The sequence below is a fragment of the Bos indicus x Bos taurus genome, chromosome 11 (assembly GCF_003369695.1).
Source record: "Bos indicus x Bos taurus breed Angus x Brahman F1 hybrid chromosome 11, Bos_hybrid_MaternalHap_v2.0, whole genome shotgun sequence".
Taxonomy (NCBI): domain Eukaryota; kingdom Metazoa; phylum Chordata; class Mammalia; order Artiodactyla; family Bovidae; genus Bos; species Bos indicus x Bos taurus.
Genome location: NC_040086.1, coordinates 19501507 through 19516189, shown reverse-complemented (window position 1 = coordinate 19516189; position 14683 = coordinate 19501507). Strand labels below are relative to the sequence as shown.

The 14683-nt window shown below is 40.3% G+C and overlaps 1 protein-coding gene across 2 annotated transcripts in view; it reads left to right on the top strand.

Moving 5' to 3' along the window:
* The window catches only part of EIF2AK2 (eukaryotic translation initiation factor 2 alpha kinase 2), a 31022-nt gene extending 18047 nt beyond the window's left edge, over positions 1–12975 (top strand). For both annotated transcript variants that reach the window (XM_027555009.1, XM_027555010.1), the window contains exons 10-16: positions 30–152; positions 4064–4180; positions 6240–6420; positions 9229–9357; positions 10816–10920; positions 11959–12009; positions 12087–12975. In XM_027555009.1, coding sequence (XP_027410810.1) covers positions 30–152; positions 4064–4180; positions 6240–6420; positions 9229–9357; positions 10816–10920; positions 11959–12009; positions 12087–12209 — 829 coding nt within the window. In that variant the 3' untranslated portion in view covers positions 12210–12975. The remainder of the gene's footprint in view (positions 1–29; positions 153–4063; positions 4181–6239; positions 6421–9228; positions 9358–10815; positions 10921–11958; positions 12010–12086) is intronic.
* Positions 12976–14683: the final 1708 nt, after the last annotated feature.

The following is a 14683-nucleotide window of genomic DNA, read 5'->3' as shown; positions in this document are numbered from 1 at the left end:
AGAATAACAGCAGCATTTTATCTCTCAAGGTTATTCAACGATTTCACAGAAGTAACACCAATTGGCTCAGGTGGATTTGGCCAAGTTTTCAAAGCCAAACACAGAATTGATAAGAAGACTTATGTTATTAAATGTGTTAAATATAATAGTGAGTAAGTAGTAATATTTTATTTTTTTAAATGTGAACTTGCACTCTTCTTTTTTACGTATCCTCTTCTTCATTAGTGTATTTTTTTTCCTGGTCCTCCTTGAAAATATTATTCATGAGGAGAATGATATTTGGCTTACTCTGAAATGACCTCACTTTCCCGTGGTTACTTTAATTAAAAAATGGATATACCATTGATTATCCTTGAGGCTATGTTGATGAGAACTACAGTTATAAAATCTTTTAGCTCAAGGTGACCTTTGAGTTTTTCTAGTCTCATCTCCTTATCTTACAGAGGAGGAGAGTGAGATTCGAAGATGTGAACTGATTTGCCAAAGGTAAAAGCTAGTTGATAATTGTGCTGGTTGTCTATTATTGCATAATACACCACTCCAAAATGCAGTGGCTTAAAAAAGTTATGACCAACCTAGATAGCATATTGAAAAGCAGAGACATTACTTTGCCAACAACAAAGGTCCGTATAGTCAAAGCTATGGTTTTTCCAGTGGTCATGTATGGATGTGAGAGTTGGACTGTGAAGAAGGCTGAGCACTGAAGAATTGATGCTTTTGAACTGTGGTGTTGGAGAAGACTCTTGAGAGTCCCTTGGACTGCAAGGAGGTCCAACCAGTCCATTCTGAAGGAGATCAGCCCTGGGATTTCTTTGGAGGGAATGATGCTAAAGCTGAAACTCCAGTACTTTGGCCACCTCATGTGAAGAGTTGTCTCATTGGAAAAGACTCTGATGCTGGGGGGGTATTGGGGGCAGGAGGAGAAGGGGATGACAGAGGATGAGATGGCTGGATGGCATCACTGACTCGATGGACGTGAGTCTGAGTGAACTCCGGGAGTAGGTGATGCACAGGGAGGCCTGGCGTGCTGCGATTCATGGGGTTGCAAAGAGTCAGACACGACTGAGCAACTGAACTGAACTGAGCTGAAACACCAAATTGTTATTATCTCTTACGGTCCTTTGAGTTGACTGTGTTCACCCGGGTCATTCATCATGCATTTGCAGCCAGGAGTCATCTAAAAGCTTGGCTTGGCTGGACATTGGAGATGGCTCTCACATGGCTGGCAGTGATGCTGGCTGTGGCTACAAGTGCAGCTGGAGCTGTTAACCAGAGCGCCTCCACCTGGCCGCTTTATGTGGCCTGGGCGTTTCACAACTTAGTCATTGGGTTCTAAGAAGGACTGTCCCAGAACAACTCATCCCAGGAGGAAGCAGTCTTGGAAGTTCCGCATCATATTGATTAAACAAAGTCACTCTGGTCAGCTCGAGGGAGAGGGCAAATAGACTCTTACCACTTAGTCTGAGGAGTGGATGTGAGCATGGGCAGAGAAGAAATTAATGATGACCATCCTTGGGCCCTATCTCCTGTGGTAACAAGGTGGAGATTTAGAACTCATCCTCTGGAATTCCAATCTACTGTGTTCCCACCATATCCCAAAGCTTCCCATGTTTGTTTTATGTATTATCTGTGCCCCTCCCCACCCCCACCCCAATTATTGGATAACAGAACTCCTTTTCGAAGGAAGACACAGAGGAAGGAGCTCTGAAATCCCATGTTCACCGATCTTGCCTGTTATTTTCTGGCAGCTGTTATTATTTGTAATTTGGCCAGACAGATCCCTCAAGGATCAGAGAAGGAGATGGAAAAGGGATATAAGTGAACAAAAATGACATAAGAAAAGAAGAAGCAGGTGTGGTGTCTTAGATGCTCTTCATCCAGTCAAACCAACCTATTGTTTGTCCCGTGGACAAAGCCTTGCGGTTGAAATACCTTCATACTGCTGCTGCTGATGCTAAGTCGCTTCAGTCGTGTCCAACTCTGTGCGACCCCATAGAGAGCAGGCTCCCCGGTCCCCGGGATTCTCCAGGCAAGAACACTGGAGTGGGTTGCCATTTCCTTCTCCAATGAATGAAAGTGAAAAGTAAAAGTGAAGTCGCTCAGTCGTGTCTGACTCCCAGCGACCCTATGGACTGCAGCCCACCAGGCTCCTCCATCCATGGATTTTCCAGGCAAGAGTACTGGAGTGGGGTGCCATTGCCTTCTCAGACCTTCATACTACTTGGCATCAAAATAAGGCTTTTTCCTTCATTGTTTTGCTTACCAGGAATACTGCTGTTCTTTCTATCCCATAACATCTTTTTTAACGGTAATCCTTCATGATGATAAGGGTGCAGTACCTTGAACATTTCTCATAGATTCAGTTCAGTTCAGTCGCTCAGTCATGTCCGACTCTGCGACCCCATGAATCGCAGCATGCCAGGCCTCCCTGTCCATCACCAACTCCCGGAGTTCACTCAGACTCACGTCCATTGAGTTGGTGATACCATCCAGCCATCTCATCCTCTGTTGTCCCCTTCTCCTCCTGCCCCCAATCCCCCCCAGCATCAGAGTCTTTTCCAATGAGACAACTCTTTGCATGAGGTGGCCAAAGTACTGGAGTTTCAGCTTTTGCATCATTCCTTCCAAAGAAATCCCAGGGCTGATCTCCTTCAGAATGGACTGGTTGGATCTCCTTGCAGTCCAAGGGACTCTCAAGAGTCTTCCCCAACACCACAGTTCAAAAGCATAGATTGGTACAGCACAGTTAAAAATACACTTGGAGATATGCAACGAGAAGCATTAAAGTATTTGTGTGCTTTGACCTATGGATTTCCTATTGGGAACCTATACCAAGGATTATCCAGATTACAGGAAAAGTTATTCAAGTAGATAAAAATCACAATGTCATTTATAATAGTGAGAAATTAGAGCAAACAATGTTCAGCAATAAAGGAATGATTTAGTATGTTTTGTGCTCTCCTCTGATCAATGACTGTTTTGCGGTCATTAAAAGTGAGGGTTATATACTGTAAATATTTATATACACTATGAATGGCACGATGCTAGAAGTTGCTTCAGAATAATGCAGGGAAAGATGAGGAAGTAGGTAAGAGTATACAGGAAACAAGATTGGCCAGGAGTTAATTACTGTTTCATCTGATGGCCAGGTAGGGGTTCATTCTACTATTTGCTCTACTTTTTAATACTTTTGAAATTTTACATTAAAATGTTTATACATGATGGTTAGACAGATTGTATAGTAATAGGGAAAAATTTAAAGATAATATATGAGAAAACGTTAGATAAATATATATACTATAATTACACATATGTAAACATGTATATGAAGAAAGACTATAAGAAATCATCTAAACTCATAAGTGTGTTAGGATTGTGTTAATATATGAGTAACTTTTTCTCTATTTTTACAAATTTTACATCATACAGAACTTTTCAAATTAAAAAAATAAGTTGCAAAATGTTTGCTTATCCTTTCTCATTCTTGAAATCTCATATACTCCACTTAGCATAGGATTGTCATAACTCTTACCTATGCATTCCTGTAAAGCTCCCACATTGTGCAGTGAAATTTCAGTTTCTCTGCATAGATCTCCCTCTGTGTATATTTTTGCCATGCACTGAAAATTCTGAATTAGGTTCTTCATGCAGCTTGGATTACCTACCCTTGCTGCCCAAATGGAGTTTGCTTTTGAAATCCAAAGTGATTTTAACACGAGTCTAAATAAAACATAATGGATGATTTTTATTTTAGATCCAAAAAAAGTTTGCATCACTGGTAGCTCACAAGAGTACTACCTGTGACTTCTAAATTGTCTGAGGTTTGAAATAATTTTAGTCACTGTTTTTTTTTTCTTATGTTGAGAGTGAAAACAGCTGATTTTTTTTCTGTGTTCACTCTTTCCTTTTGAGAGCTGCAGGCTTCCGTTCTAAACCTTGGTGTGGGAACCATGGCAGCTGTTTAATAAGGGAATATTGGTGATTGTCTCCTATTGCTCAAGGTGTTTTGTTATTATCAGGGATGGATACTGATGCCTTTGTGTTCCCTGTTTCTTTTAACTAGGAAGGTGGAGCGTGAAGTGAAAGCTTTGGCAACACTTAATCATCCAAATATTGTTCATTACCACAATTGTTGGGATGGGCATGATTATGATCCTGAGCAAAGCTTAAATTCTTCAAGGTAACTAAAAATAAACTCTCATAGTCTTAATAGGAGGAGCGAAACTTGTTTACTGTGTGTGGGTCAGTGGATAAGGCCACTAATTATTACATTTAATAATCATAACCAGAAACTTTGAGACACTGTTATGCCTCCATTCTACAAATGAAGAGACAATGAATAATCTTTTCCTTGCTGCAAATTTGCTTTAAAAAACGTTTTTTTAAAATTGTCCTCTGTGGCTTCCCTGGTGACTCAGATGGCAAGAAGCTGCCTGCAATGTGGGAGACCGGGGTTTGATCCCTGGGTTGGGAAGATACCCTAAAGAAGGAAGTGGTAGCCCATTCCAGTAAATTCTTGCCTGGAGAATTTCACTGACAGAGGGACCTCGTGGACTACAGTCCATGGGGGTCGCAAAGAGTCACACAACTGAGTGACTAACACTGACTGTGGTTTTTGACGTCTCAGGCTTAGGTTTCCTGACTGTTGTTTAAAGTACAGGCTTTCTCACGTGCCCTGACTCCAGTCCAGGTGGTAAATGCAGACAGCACAACTGGAGGCCGCCCTCCCCCTACTGCTAACGCTCTTCTGCTCCACTCAACTGGTTGGCAGGGTGCAGTCACAGGGTCCCTTCTGTGTGTAATCATACCACTCATGGTGAGGTGAAGGGCAGTCTAAATAATTCCAAGACCCTGAGCTGTGATGGGGGTACCCCCCCGGCCCTTGCATTACTCATGTTTGTCTCAGGCAAGCCACTGGAAAAGGACTGAAGGGTTATAAAGAGCCTCCCTTTGAAAGTCACCCCGTGTTCCTTGGAGACAGTTCTTTCAGTGCAAACCTGAGGCCATGGTGAGCCTGTTCATTCACCGTCTCCTGACTCCAGCCCTATCTCCACACCATGTAATTTAGAACTGTATCTTTAGTTTCAGAAGTACCATCCGCATATGGACTTCAGCTTTTAGAAAATTCCTGGCTACCTTTTTTTTTATTTTCTAGCCAACATATGCTCAAAGAATTTAAATTAATATTAAAGCCAACTTAGTTCAGAAAAGAACAACTACCATGATTAGCAAAATCGGTCCTCCTTGCTGTGTGGTGTGTGCTTAGTCGCTCAGTCATATCCAACTCTTTGTGATCCCATGGACTGTAGCCCATCAGGTTCCTCTGTTCATGGGATTTTCCAGACAAGCAAACTGGAGTGGGTTGCCATTTCCTACTCCACAGGATTTTCCCAACCCAGCGATCAAACTCACGTCTCTTGAGTCTCCTGCATTGGCAGGCAGATTCTTTGTCACTAGCTCCACCTGGGAAGCCCCGCCTCATTGCTATACCTCGTAACAATTTTTGGCATTTCTCTTAGAGTTCCTATCCATGTACTACTGCAGCAGTCCCTAACCTTTTTGGTGCCAGGGACTGGTTTCATGGAAGACAGTTTTTCCATGGGCCAGGGAGAGGGGATAGTTTGGGGATGATTCAAGCGTATTACATTTTTTGTGCTCTTTATTTCTGTTATTATTATATAACCTCTGCTTCAAATCATCAGCATTAGATCCCAGGGGTTGGGGCCTGCTGCACTGTTGTTTTCTGCTTGTTTTTCCTTTATCGCTCTCCCATCAAACTATAATCCTCATGAGAACAAGGCTAGTGTCTAACTCATTTTCTTATCTTTAGGTGCCTGTTCTGTGTCTTTTGCAAAATAGATGCTCTGTAGAGCAATCGTGAATTAAAATGTTTCAAAATTACAATATATAATAATGAAATTTGGTTTTCTGCAATTTTGTCATGCTTATGCTTCTCTTCCTATCTATTAGCAAAGATAGTCAAGGACCTTCAGTGTTAAAGAATGGGAAGGCTTCTACTTTACAACTTAGCTAAATAAACAAAGCTTTGCTATCTGGGAACTTATGACCTAAATAAAGAGTGGTTTATTATGTGTTGACTCACATTTGTTATATTTAGATTTCTGTTTTGAGACATGTTTGGCATTTTTAAGAAGGTGTCATTTTTTAAATTTAATTTTTAAGTGTATTTTTTTATAAATTTATTTTTATTGCTACTTATACAGTGAATTTTATCCCAGATCAAAGACTAGGTGCCTTTTCATCCAGATGGAATATTGTGATAAAGGTACGTTGGACCAATGGATTGAGAAAAGAAGAGGCAAGAAGCCAGACAAACGTTTGGCTTTGGATTTCTTTCAACAAATAACAACAGGAGTGCATTATATACATTCAGAACAGTTAATTCATAGAGACCTTAAGGTGAGTGGAAAATGTGCTGTATTGAGAATTGGTAAATAGAATTTATTAATGTGAAAGTCTGTCTTCTTTAGTTTTCTAATCGATCGACAGTCGTGAGGAAATAACATCTCTGATCCTGTAAGGTTAGAGTGGATATAGCACTTGCCCCAGGTACCAGTCTGTAGAATCAATCAGGAGGTTGCCAGGACTGTAAACTTACTAAGATGCTGAGCTCTGCAAGAAGCAGCTCATTGCTCATTCACTTCTGGTCCTATTTGCCATCCTGGCTGATACCTTCACCCCAGTTGTAAACACTAACCACTTTAGTGTACTGGACATTTCTATGCACATAATTCTTGTGGCTGACACATCTAGTTGAGTGCTCTGTCTCTGCCTCTACTGCTACCCAGGCTTGTCTGAGAGGCAGAAGAGACTCTGGTGACTCTGGCTTTGGGAACACGATTCTCTTAACCTTTTAAGTCATTACTCTTGAGGGCAGTCACAGCCACTAAGTCCAGAGTCTCGAATTTGCTTGGCACTTGGTGAGACATCTCTGCCCCATGAAAACTGCGGCAATGCACACCTTGGACCATGCCATATACTTTTGTATTTTCATTTTCTTCTGGCTTCCTAGCTTCTCTCATGGTCTAGATGAGCAGTTTTCCCATTTCCTCCTCAAAATCAGACAGAAGAGCTTTTCAGTCTTCCCTTGGCACTCTGTTCCCCTGTGATTTGCGTACCGTCATCAAAAACCTCCCATGCTGAATCCTATCACCAAACCTTTGCTCGTGTGCTCACATGAGACACTCTTCTACCTGTCCGCTTTGGTCTCAATTTCTTTATGAGGCTTTCCTGGTCATTCTGGATTAGACAGAAGCACCTCGTCTATATGGACCTTGGGCTTATCCCACATGTCTAAAACAGCCAGGAACGAGAAACAAAGAAAAATGTTCCTTGAGAAAAATAAGCAGCCATGTACATAGTTGTTTGTTGGCCTTGGTAGGAAAAGATGGCCCTTAAGAGGTATTGCATCCTTGGTCTTCTCAGGGGCTGGATGTCTGACGCCTTCATATTGGGCTGCCTCTGGTTCCAATATCTCATTTTGTTAATAACAGTATTTGAAGGTGTTCTTTGAAGTTGGAAGGATATAAGGACTCTGTTCAAAAGAATACATTTAGAATGGCTATACGTTCACTTTGAAATGAATCATATAGAGTTAAATAAGAAATTAAGCACACTTATCTCTTTATACAATCATTTGCAAATAAATTATCTACTTACACAGTCATCTCCTCTACTCAGAGGTTTGGGCATTTCCTCCCAGGCCCCCATCAGGATGAGTTAATGAAAATGCCTAGTGCTCCCTTCTCCCACCACGTGGTTGGCCAGTTCCCTCCTGTATCTTGCACTGCTTGTGCCTCTTGTCGGGGAGTCATCTTTTCTTGTGTCTGTAGAGAGTGTTTGCCCTATGTTTGCAGGTGCTCAAAGGTCAGACTTTCATCTTTTTTAACTTGCTAACTTCACTGATACAGTTACTGCTTTTTCACATCTGAGAGAAGATGTAAACAAAAGTGTGCATCTTATTTTGTGATGCTTCGCAAAATACCTGCTACTGGTGGCTTTGCCAGATAATGGTCTTTACCCAATAAAGCCCCTGTTCTATGAAGTTAACCAGCATTTACCATAAGAACTAGACCAAAGATGCTGGTGAGAGACACAGAGGTTTCTGGAGAGAGGGCTTATGGGCTGAGGAGATTCAATTTCCCAACTGCCCCAGGCTCCTCGGTCACCTTATTCTTGTGCCTCCTGGATAAAGTTTGCACCCCTTTTTTTTGCCACACCTTGTGGGATCTTCGTTCCATGACCAGGGATCAAACCTGGGCCCCCTGCAGTGGAAGCACAGAGTCCTCATCAACAACCTTCCTGGTTTCATGGTCTTTAGAATATTAGTCAATACCTTCTACAAAGTTGTGGAATTCTCATTCTGTTCTTCCTTTTTTTTTTCCCATTATGCTTAAAGAATTATGTAGAAAAATATATTTCAGTGCTAGGCATCAGCTTCCAGTTAACTTGGTATGCCTTCAAAGACAGAGGGGCTGTGTTTGTTAAGAAGTCAGAAGCCTGGAGAAATGGATATAAAGGAAGCTCCCAGGGAAAATTCTGCACAGGGTATTCTGCAGCATTACTGGGAATGGACTCATTCTGAGAATCTCAGGATGGGAGAGGATCTTAAGGGTGTCTCCTTCAATCCCTTTCAAATGCTGGACTCATGTTTGCAGTGTTGCCACCAAGTGGGTGTCCAGCCCTGTCTTGACTACCTTGTAGGATGGGGAACTCTCTAACTCCCATTTGTTGGACCACACGATTACTATATTCAGTTCAGTCAGTTCAGTCGCTCAGTCGTGTCCGACTCTTTGCGACCCCATGAATTGCAGCACGCCAGGCCTCCCTGTCCATCACCAACTCCCGGAGTTCACCCAAACCCATGTCGTATTAGGATATATTAAAAGCAAGTCTTGGGGTCGTTTCCATCCTCTAGTCCTGGATCTATCCCCACAGGGACCAGGCAGGAGTGAATCCATCTTTCTTTGACTTATCTTCAGCTATCTGAAGGCAGCTATTTCCCAAGCTTTCTCTGCTGTCAGCTAAAATGTCCTGACTTCTTCAGTTAGCATTTTAAAGACTGATATTAATAAGTTTCCTGTTTTGGGCTACCTAGGAGCAGGTAAATGCCTTACAAGTAAATTTAAAAATAGCTGTTAAGAAGTATGAATTGGATATGTGATAAAAATCTGTCAAATTAGTACTTATAACATATTTTTTCGGCAGCCAGGTAACATATTTTTAGTAGCTATGAACCAAATCAAGATTGGAGACTTTGGACTTGTTACATACCTGAAAAATGATGAAACGCGGACAAGTAAAAAGGGAACTTTACGATACATGAGCCCAGAACAGGTGAGGTCCCCTTCCTTTCTGTCTAGATATTTTTTATCTCTTTCATTTTTTAATTATAAAAATAACAGGCACTCATAAAATTAAAATAATACATAAGTAAATAGAATGAAAATGGAAAATTACCATTACTCTTCATTTTTATTCCTACTCTTTTCACCAGAGTTGGTAGTTTATCCTTTTAGGTCATTTTCTTTGAGTTATAAAAAATATATAGATACATATATTTATGGAGACTTTTTTACATAAAAATAATAAATACATTTTATGAAGCTACTAAAAGTTATTTTGTGACTTAATTTTTTTTTACTCAACAGTGTATCATAATCTTTCCATATCTGTACAAATAGATCTGACACATTGTTTTCAACAACTGTATTGTACACCAAAATACAGATATACAGCAATCATTTAACTATTTCCTGACTGATGGGCATTTATTTAGGCTGTTTTCAACCTTTTACATTTGTAGACATGTTATGTGTCTTCTTCCTTACCTGTGAGTCTAAAAACAAGTATTTCTGTGATAATCAATGATAGAGTCTTTGAAGTGAAATTGTTGACTAGAATGACAGGTGCAGTTTATAAAAACATAACAAAGTTTTTCCAAGGTGTGTAAGTAGAAGTCATGGGGGAGTAACAGCTTCCTTTCAACTCCCATTCTCTTAAATATCTCCTGCATCCAATATTGAGGAAAGATTTATACACCATAAAATTCAGATCTTGAATGTCTACATTTTTTTTTTTAGTTCTGACAAAGGCATAGGTTCATGAAGCCTACAAGCCTATGAGAAGGTAGAACGTTTTCCTCACCTTTAGACCCATTTCCAGTCGGTCATTCCTCTCCACTGCCCAGAGGAAACCAGTTCTCTGATTTCTATCACCATAGATTACTTTCCCCTGATCTTGAGCTTCATATGAATGGGATCACATTGTATGTACTCTTCTATGTTTGATTATTTCACTCAAAGTAAGGTCTATTGGAGAACCTCTAGTGGTTGCTTATAAATAACAGCAGATTATTCCTTTTTGTGGCTGAATAGTATTCCATTGTATGAATATACCACAATTTGTTCATCCATTCTCCTGTTGATGGACATTTGGGTTGCTTCCAGTTGTGGAATATTGTGAATGAATCTGTGATAAACCTTTGCATGCAAGTGATGTACTGGGCGCTTCACCTAATGGTCTCATTTAACCCCACAGTCAAACTCTGAGGTTCAAACTATTGCTATCTCCATTTTAGGATTTAGATTATTCCCACATTGATGGGTAGTGTATACAGGTGATTCAGCTGTTTAGTGACAGAGATTTGAACCTGGGCAGTCAGGGCCTACATATCTTGCTAATGAATATACATTGTTGTGTGTTATAAGACATTTTGGTTAGATAACTTTTTTGGCTTTAGAAGGCATGAATATTTATATCAGTGAGTCACGAATATAAATTTTTTTTTTTCAGCTTTCTTCTGTGAAAGACTATGGAAATGAAGTGGACATCTATGCTTTGGGGCTGATTCTTGCAGAACTTCTTCATATATGTCTCACTTCTTTAGAAACACAGAAGGTAAATACAATGTTACAGAAAGAATTAAGCAACAAAAATTATTGACCATCATATTCAAAGTACTGCTGCAGTTATTGACCTCACGTGAGGATGGACTGGAGCATGTTAGTGTTGACTGCAAATTAAAAATGAATTTTTATCTCTTTCAAGTTTGGGCAACCAATTCTTTTTCTTGAAGACCAAACCTTTGGTCTTCTTTGGAAGGTGTGTGCATCTCTGTCTGTAAAATTGTATCGATGGCTTGCTTTGCATAAGACCCTGTGCTGAGCTCTCCAAGGGTTATGAAAATGAGGAAGGCTGTTCTCAAGGAGCTTATATGTTACAAGGAAAGGTAACATAAGAGAATGCTATGAATATTATAGGAGAAGGCATGAAGTCTAATGGAAACAGCTAGGAGGGGGGCTTTGCTAGCTGCAGGGATTTAGGCTTCATGCAGGTGTTTAAATTGGGCTCTGAAGGATTGGTTGGCTTCCAATACTCCAGTTTAGAGAGAAGGTGATGCTAGCGTGGAAAAGGATTGGGAAGAATATATTTGGGAATAGTTGGCAGTGTCATTTGTATTGGAGTATATAAGTCAAGGAAGTGGTTGATGGTCAGTGGTACTGGAAAGATATACTGGGATGAAATTAAAGCAAGAATATGAATTTCTTATGAAGACAGTGGGGGGGGGGCACCGAATGCTGCAGGCAACTGGATATCCTAGTCTGAAGGTCAGTAAGAGGGACTTGCCTGGAGTTGACAGCCTTCTCCCCTGTAAGGCAGGGATATTGAAAATACCTTGCAGAGGGCTCCAAAAAGGATGCAAGGAGATAATTCATATGATGCTCTTAAAACTTCAACATGCTGTAGTGATCAGGATGGTTCTTAATGGGGGTGGTGGGGGAAAAGGATTCCCGCTTGCTTCTTAGCTGAAGAGATTTTTCTAAAAATCTAGAAATATCCTAGAATTCTGGTATCCCCAGCCTTTTGTGCTTTCTAAGTTTGTTTTTCTCCAAAGTGAATCATTTCCTAATAAACATATATATGTTTAATTTTTAGTTCTTTGACGATCTAAGGAATGGCAGATTAGATGTATTTGACGACAAAGAAGTAAGCATTTAAAAATAATTGAATTTTGTTTATTGCAATGTTTTCTTTCCTAGAATTGACTCTTACTGTCATTACAGAAAGATCTTCTGGAGAAATTACTCTCAGTGGACCCCAAGAAACGACCTACCGCATCTGAGATACTGAAGACTTTGAAGGAGTGGAATAATGTTACAGAAAAAAAGAAACGAAACACATGTTAGATACTTCAAAAAGTATCCTGCTTCTGATAATTCCATTTTCCTGTAACTGTCTAAAATCTGCTTGGGAATATTGATGGTATTTATCTTCTATTTTCATTTTTTCTCTTAATTTTTTTTTTTGCCACATTTGAAGAAAGATTTACATTTTTTCTTACTTTAGAAACATTCTTACATTTGACTTTCCCGTGGATAATCTTGTTGTGAAAATACCAAAAGAACCCCTCAAACTTTCTTTTTAATACCAATCAGTGAATCAATTAATGAATGAATATTTGTTAAATGCCTAATGTTTCTAGGCAAAAATAGTATCAGATCTATCTCTGTCTTAAATAGCTAATAATCTAGTTGGAGAATATGGTGACCATGAAAAGATAAGTAAAAAAGATAAATAAGTATAATACTTCTGAAAGCAATTTGGTATCATGTAGCAAACTTATGGCACCCCACTCCAGCACTCTTGCCTGGAAAATCCCATGGGTGGAGGAGCCTGGTAGGCTGCAGTCCATGGGGAGTGACTTCACTTTCACTTTTCACTTTTATGCATTGGAGAAGGAAATGGCAACCCACTCCAGTGTTCTTGCCTGGAGAATCCCATGGGTGGGGGATCCTGGTGGGCTGCCATCTCTGGGGTTGCACAGAGTCGGACACGACTGAAGTGACTTAGCAGCAGCAGCAAACTTAAATGTATATATCCTTTCCTGAAAAGCAATCAATTCCATTGCTACATACACACCAACAAGAATGTTCATAGGAACCCTGTTCATAATAGCCAAAAAATAGGAAACAGTGCTAATGTGCACCAGAAGAAGAAAGGATACACAAGTTGTGTTATATTCACACACTGGAATACTGTATGTATAGCGTGAAATGAAGGGATTTCAGCTGAACACACTAACATGCCAGATCTCTCAGGAACATATGTTAAGGAAACAAAGCAGACTGCAGAAAATATACACAGAATGATTCCATTAATATAAAGTTAAAGAACATGGTAAGTGGAATAAGTGTGAAATGAGTGTGTTTAGGTATCCAAACGAATGTGGTAAACAACACAGGGAAGGAAAGGAGTGAGAACAATTATTAGATTCTGATAGTGGTTTTCTCTGAGGAGGGACAGGAGAGATTTAAGAGTTAACAGTTAATTTTTTTTTCCTTACTCTGCATGTTGAGTCCACTAGTGTTTACTGCATAATTCTTTTACTTCTCTTAAATACATTTTGTACATGTTATAACAGACACTTTAAAGAGATGATAATTGTGCTGTAAGACAATAGCTGAGCACAGAAAACAGTCAATCTGGAGGGGTGAGATGACATACTGAGGAACCATGGCACAGGCTTAGAAGTGACATTCCAGTGAGACTTCCAAGTCTGTGAAGGATTGAGATGAATAGAGAGCAGACCACGTGAGGAGCCTGGACAAAGGGCCTGGTATGCATCCTGGAAAAGATAGATTTGAGAAATTGGGTACACTAGTTTGGTTCCATGAATTGCTGTTGGGAACGTGCTTAGTTGCTCCGTTGTGTCCATCTCTTTGTGACCCCATGGACTGTAGCCCGCCAGGCTCCTCTGTCTGTGGAATCCTCTAGGCCAGAATACTGGAGTGGGTTGCCATTTCCTCACTCCAGAGGATCATACTGACGTAGGGATTGCACCCGCGTTTCCTGCATCTCCTGCCTTGGCAGGCAGATTATTTACCGCATAGCCACCTGGGCCAGAAGATAATTAAGGCTGCATCTTGGAAGAACTTGAGGGTTACTTTAAGCTTTGTAGTAACCAACTGCCTTCCCAGGTGGCGCAGTGGTAAAGAATCCGCCTACCAAGGCAAGAGAAGCAGGAGAGGTGGGTGTGATCCCTGGGTGGGGAAGATCCCCTGGAGTGAGGAAATGGCAACCCACTCCAGTATTCTTGCCTGGAAAATTGCATGGACAGAGGAGCCTGGCGGGCTACAGTCCATGGGGTCCCAAAGAGTCGGGAGTGACTGAGCACACAGCAGCAACCAACTATCATTCTAAAATCATCGTGTAATTTTGTAATTTTTAAAATGAGCCAAGTTTAAGCTTAGCAGAAAAATCATGGTAGTAGAAAATACTTTTGTCAAGATTGATAGCAGTTTCTAAAAAGTGTAATTGAAAGCAGTTAATATGGTCTTCAACTCCCAGTGCAGTATTTGATTAAGGCAAGGTTCATCAATGGATGCTAAAACTTTTGGTTGAAAAGGTATTGGGAAACAGGAGCCACAAAAGGATGTAAATATAGTCCCATAGATGATATTGCAAAGGGGAAAATGTATCTTTAAAATGAGAAGATCTTGTCACCACAATAACCAAGTAATTAAAGGTTCAGCATCACCAAAAGTGGAAGCAGTTAACACTGCACCCCTCCTGATGTGATGTAAGAATTATAGACTGTCAGCTGTTTAGTTTTATTGCCCACAGTGTTTAACTGGAAATTAATCATGAAATTAAATTAAAA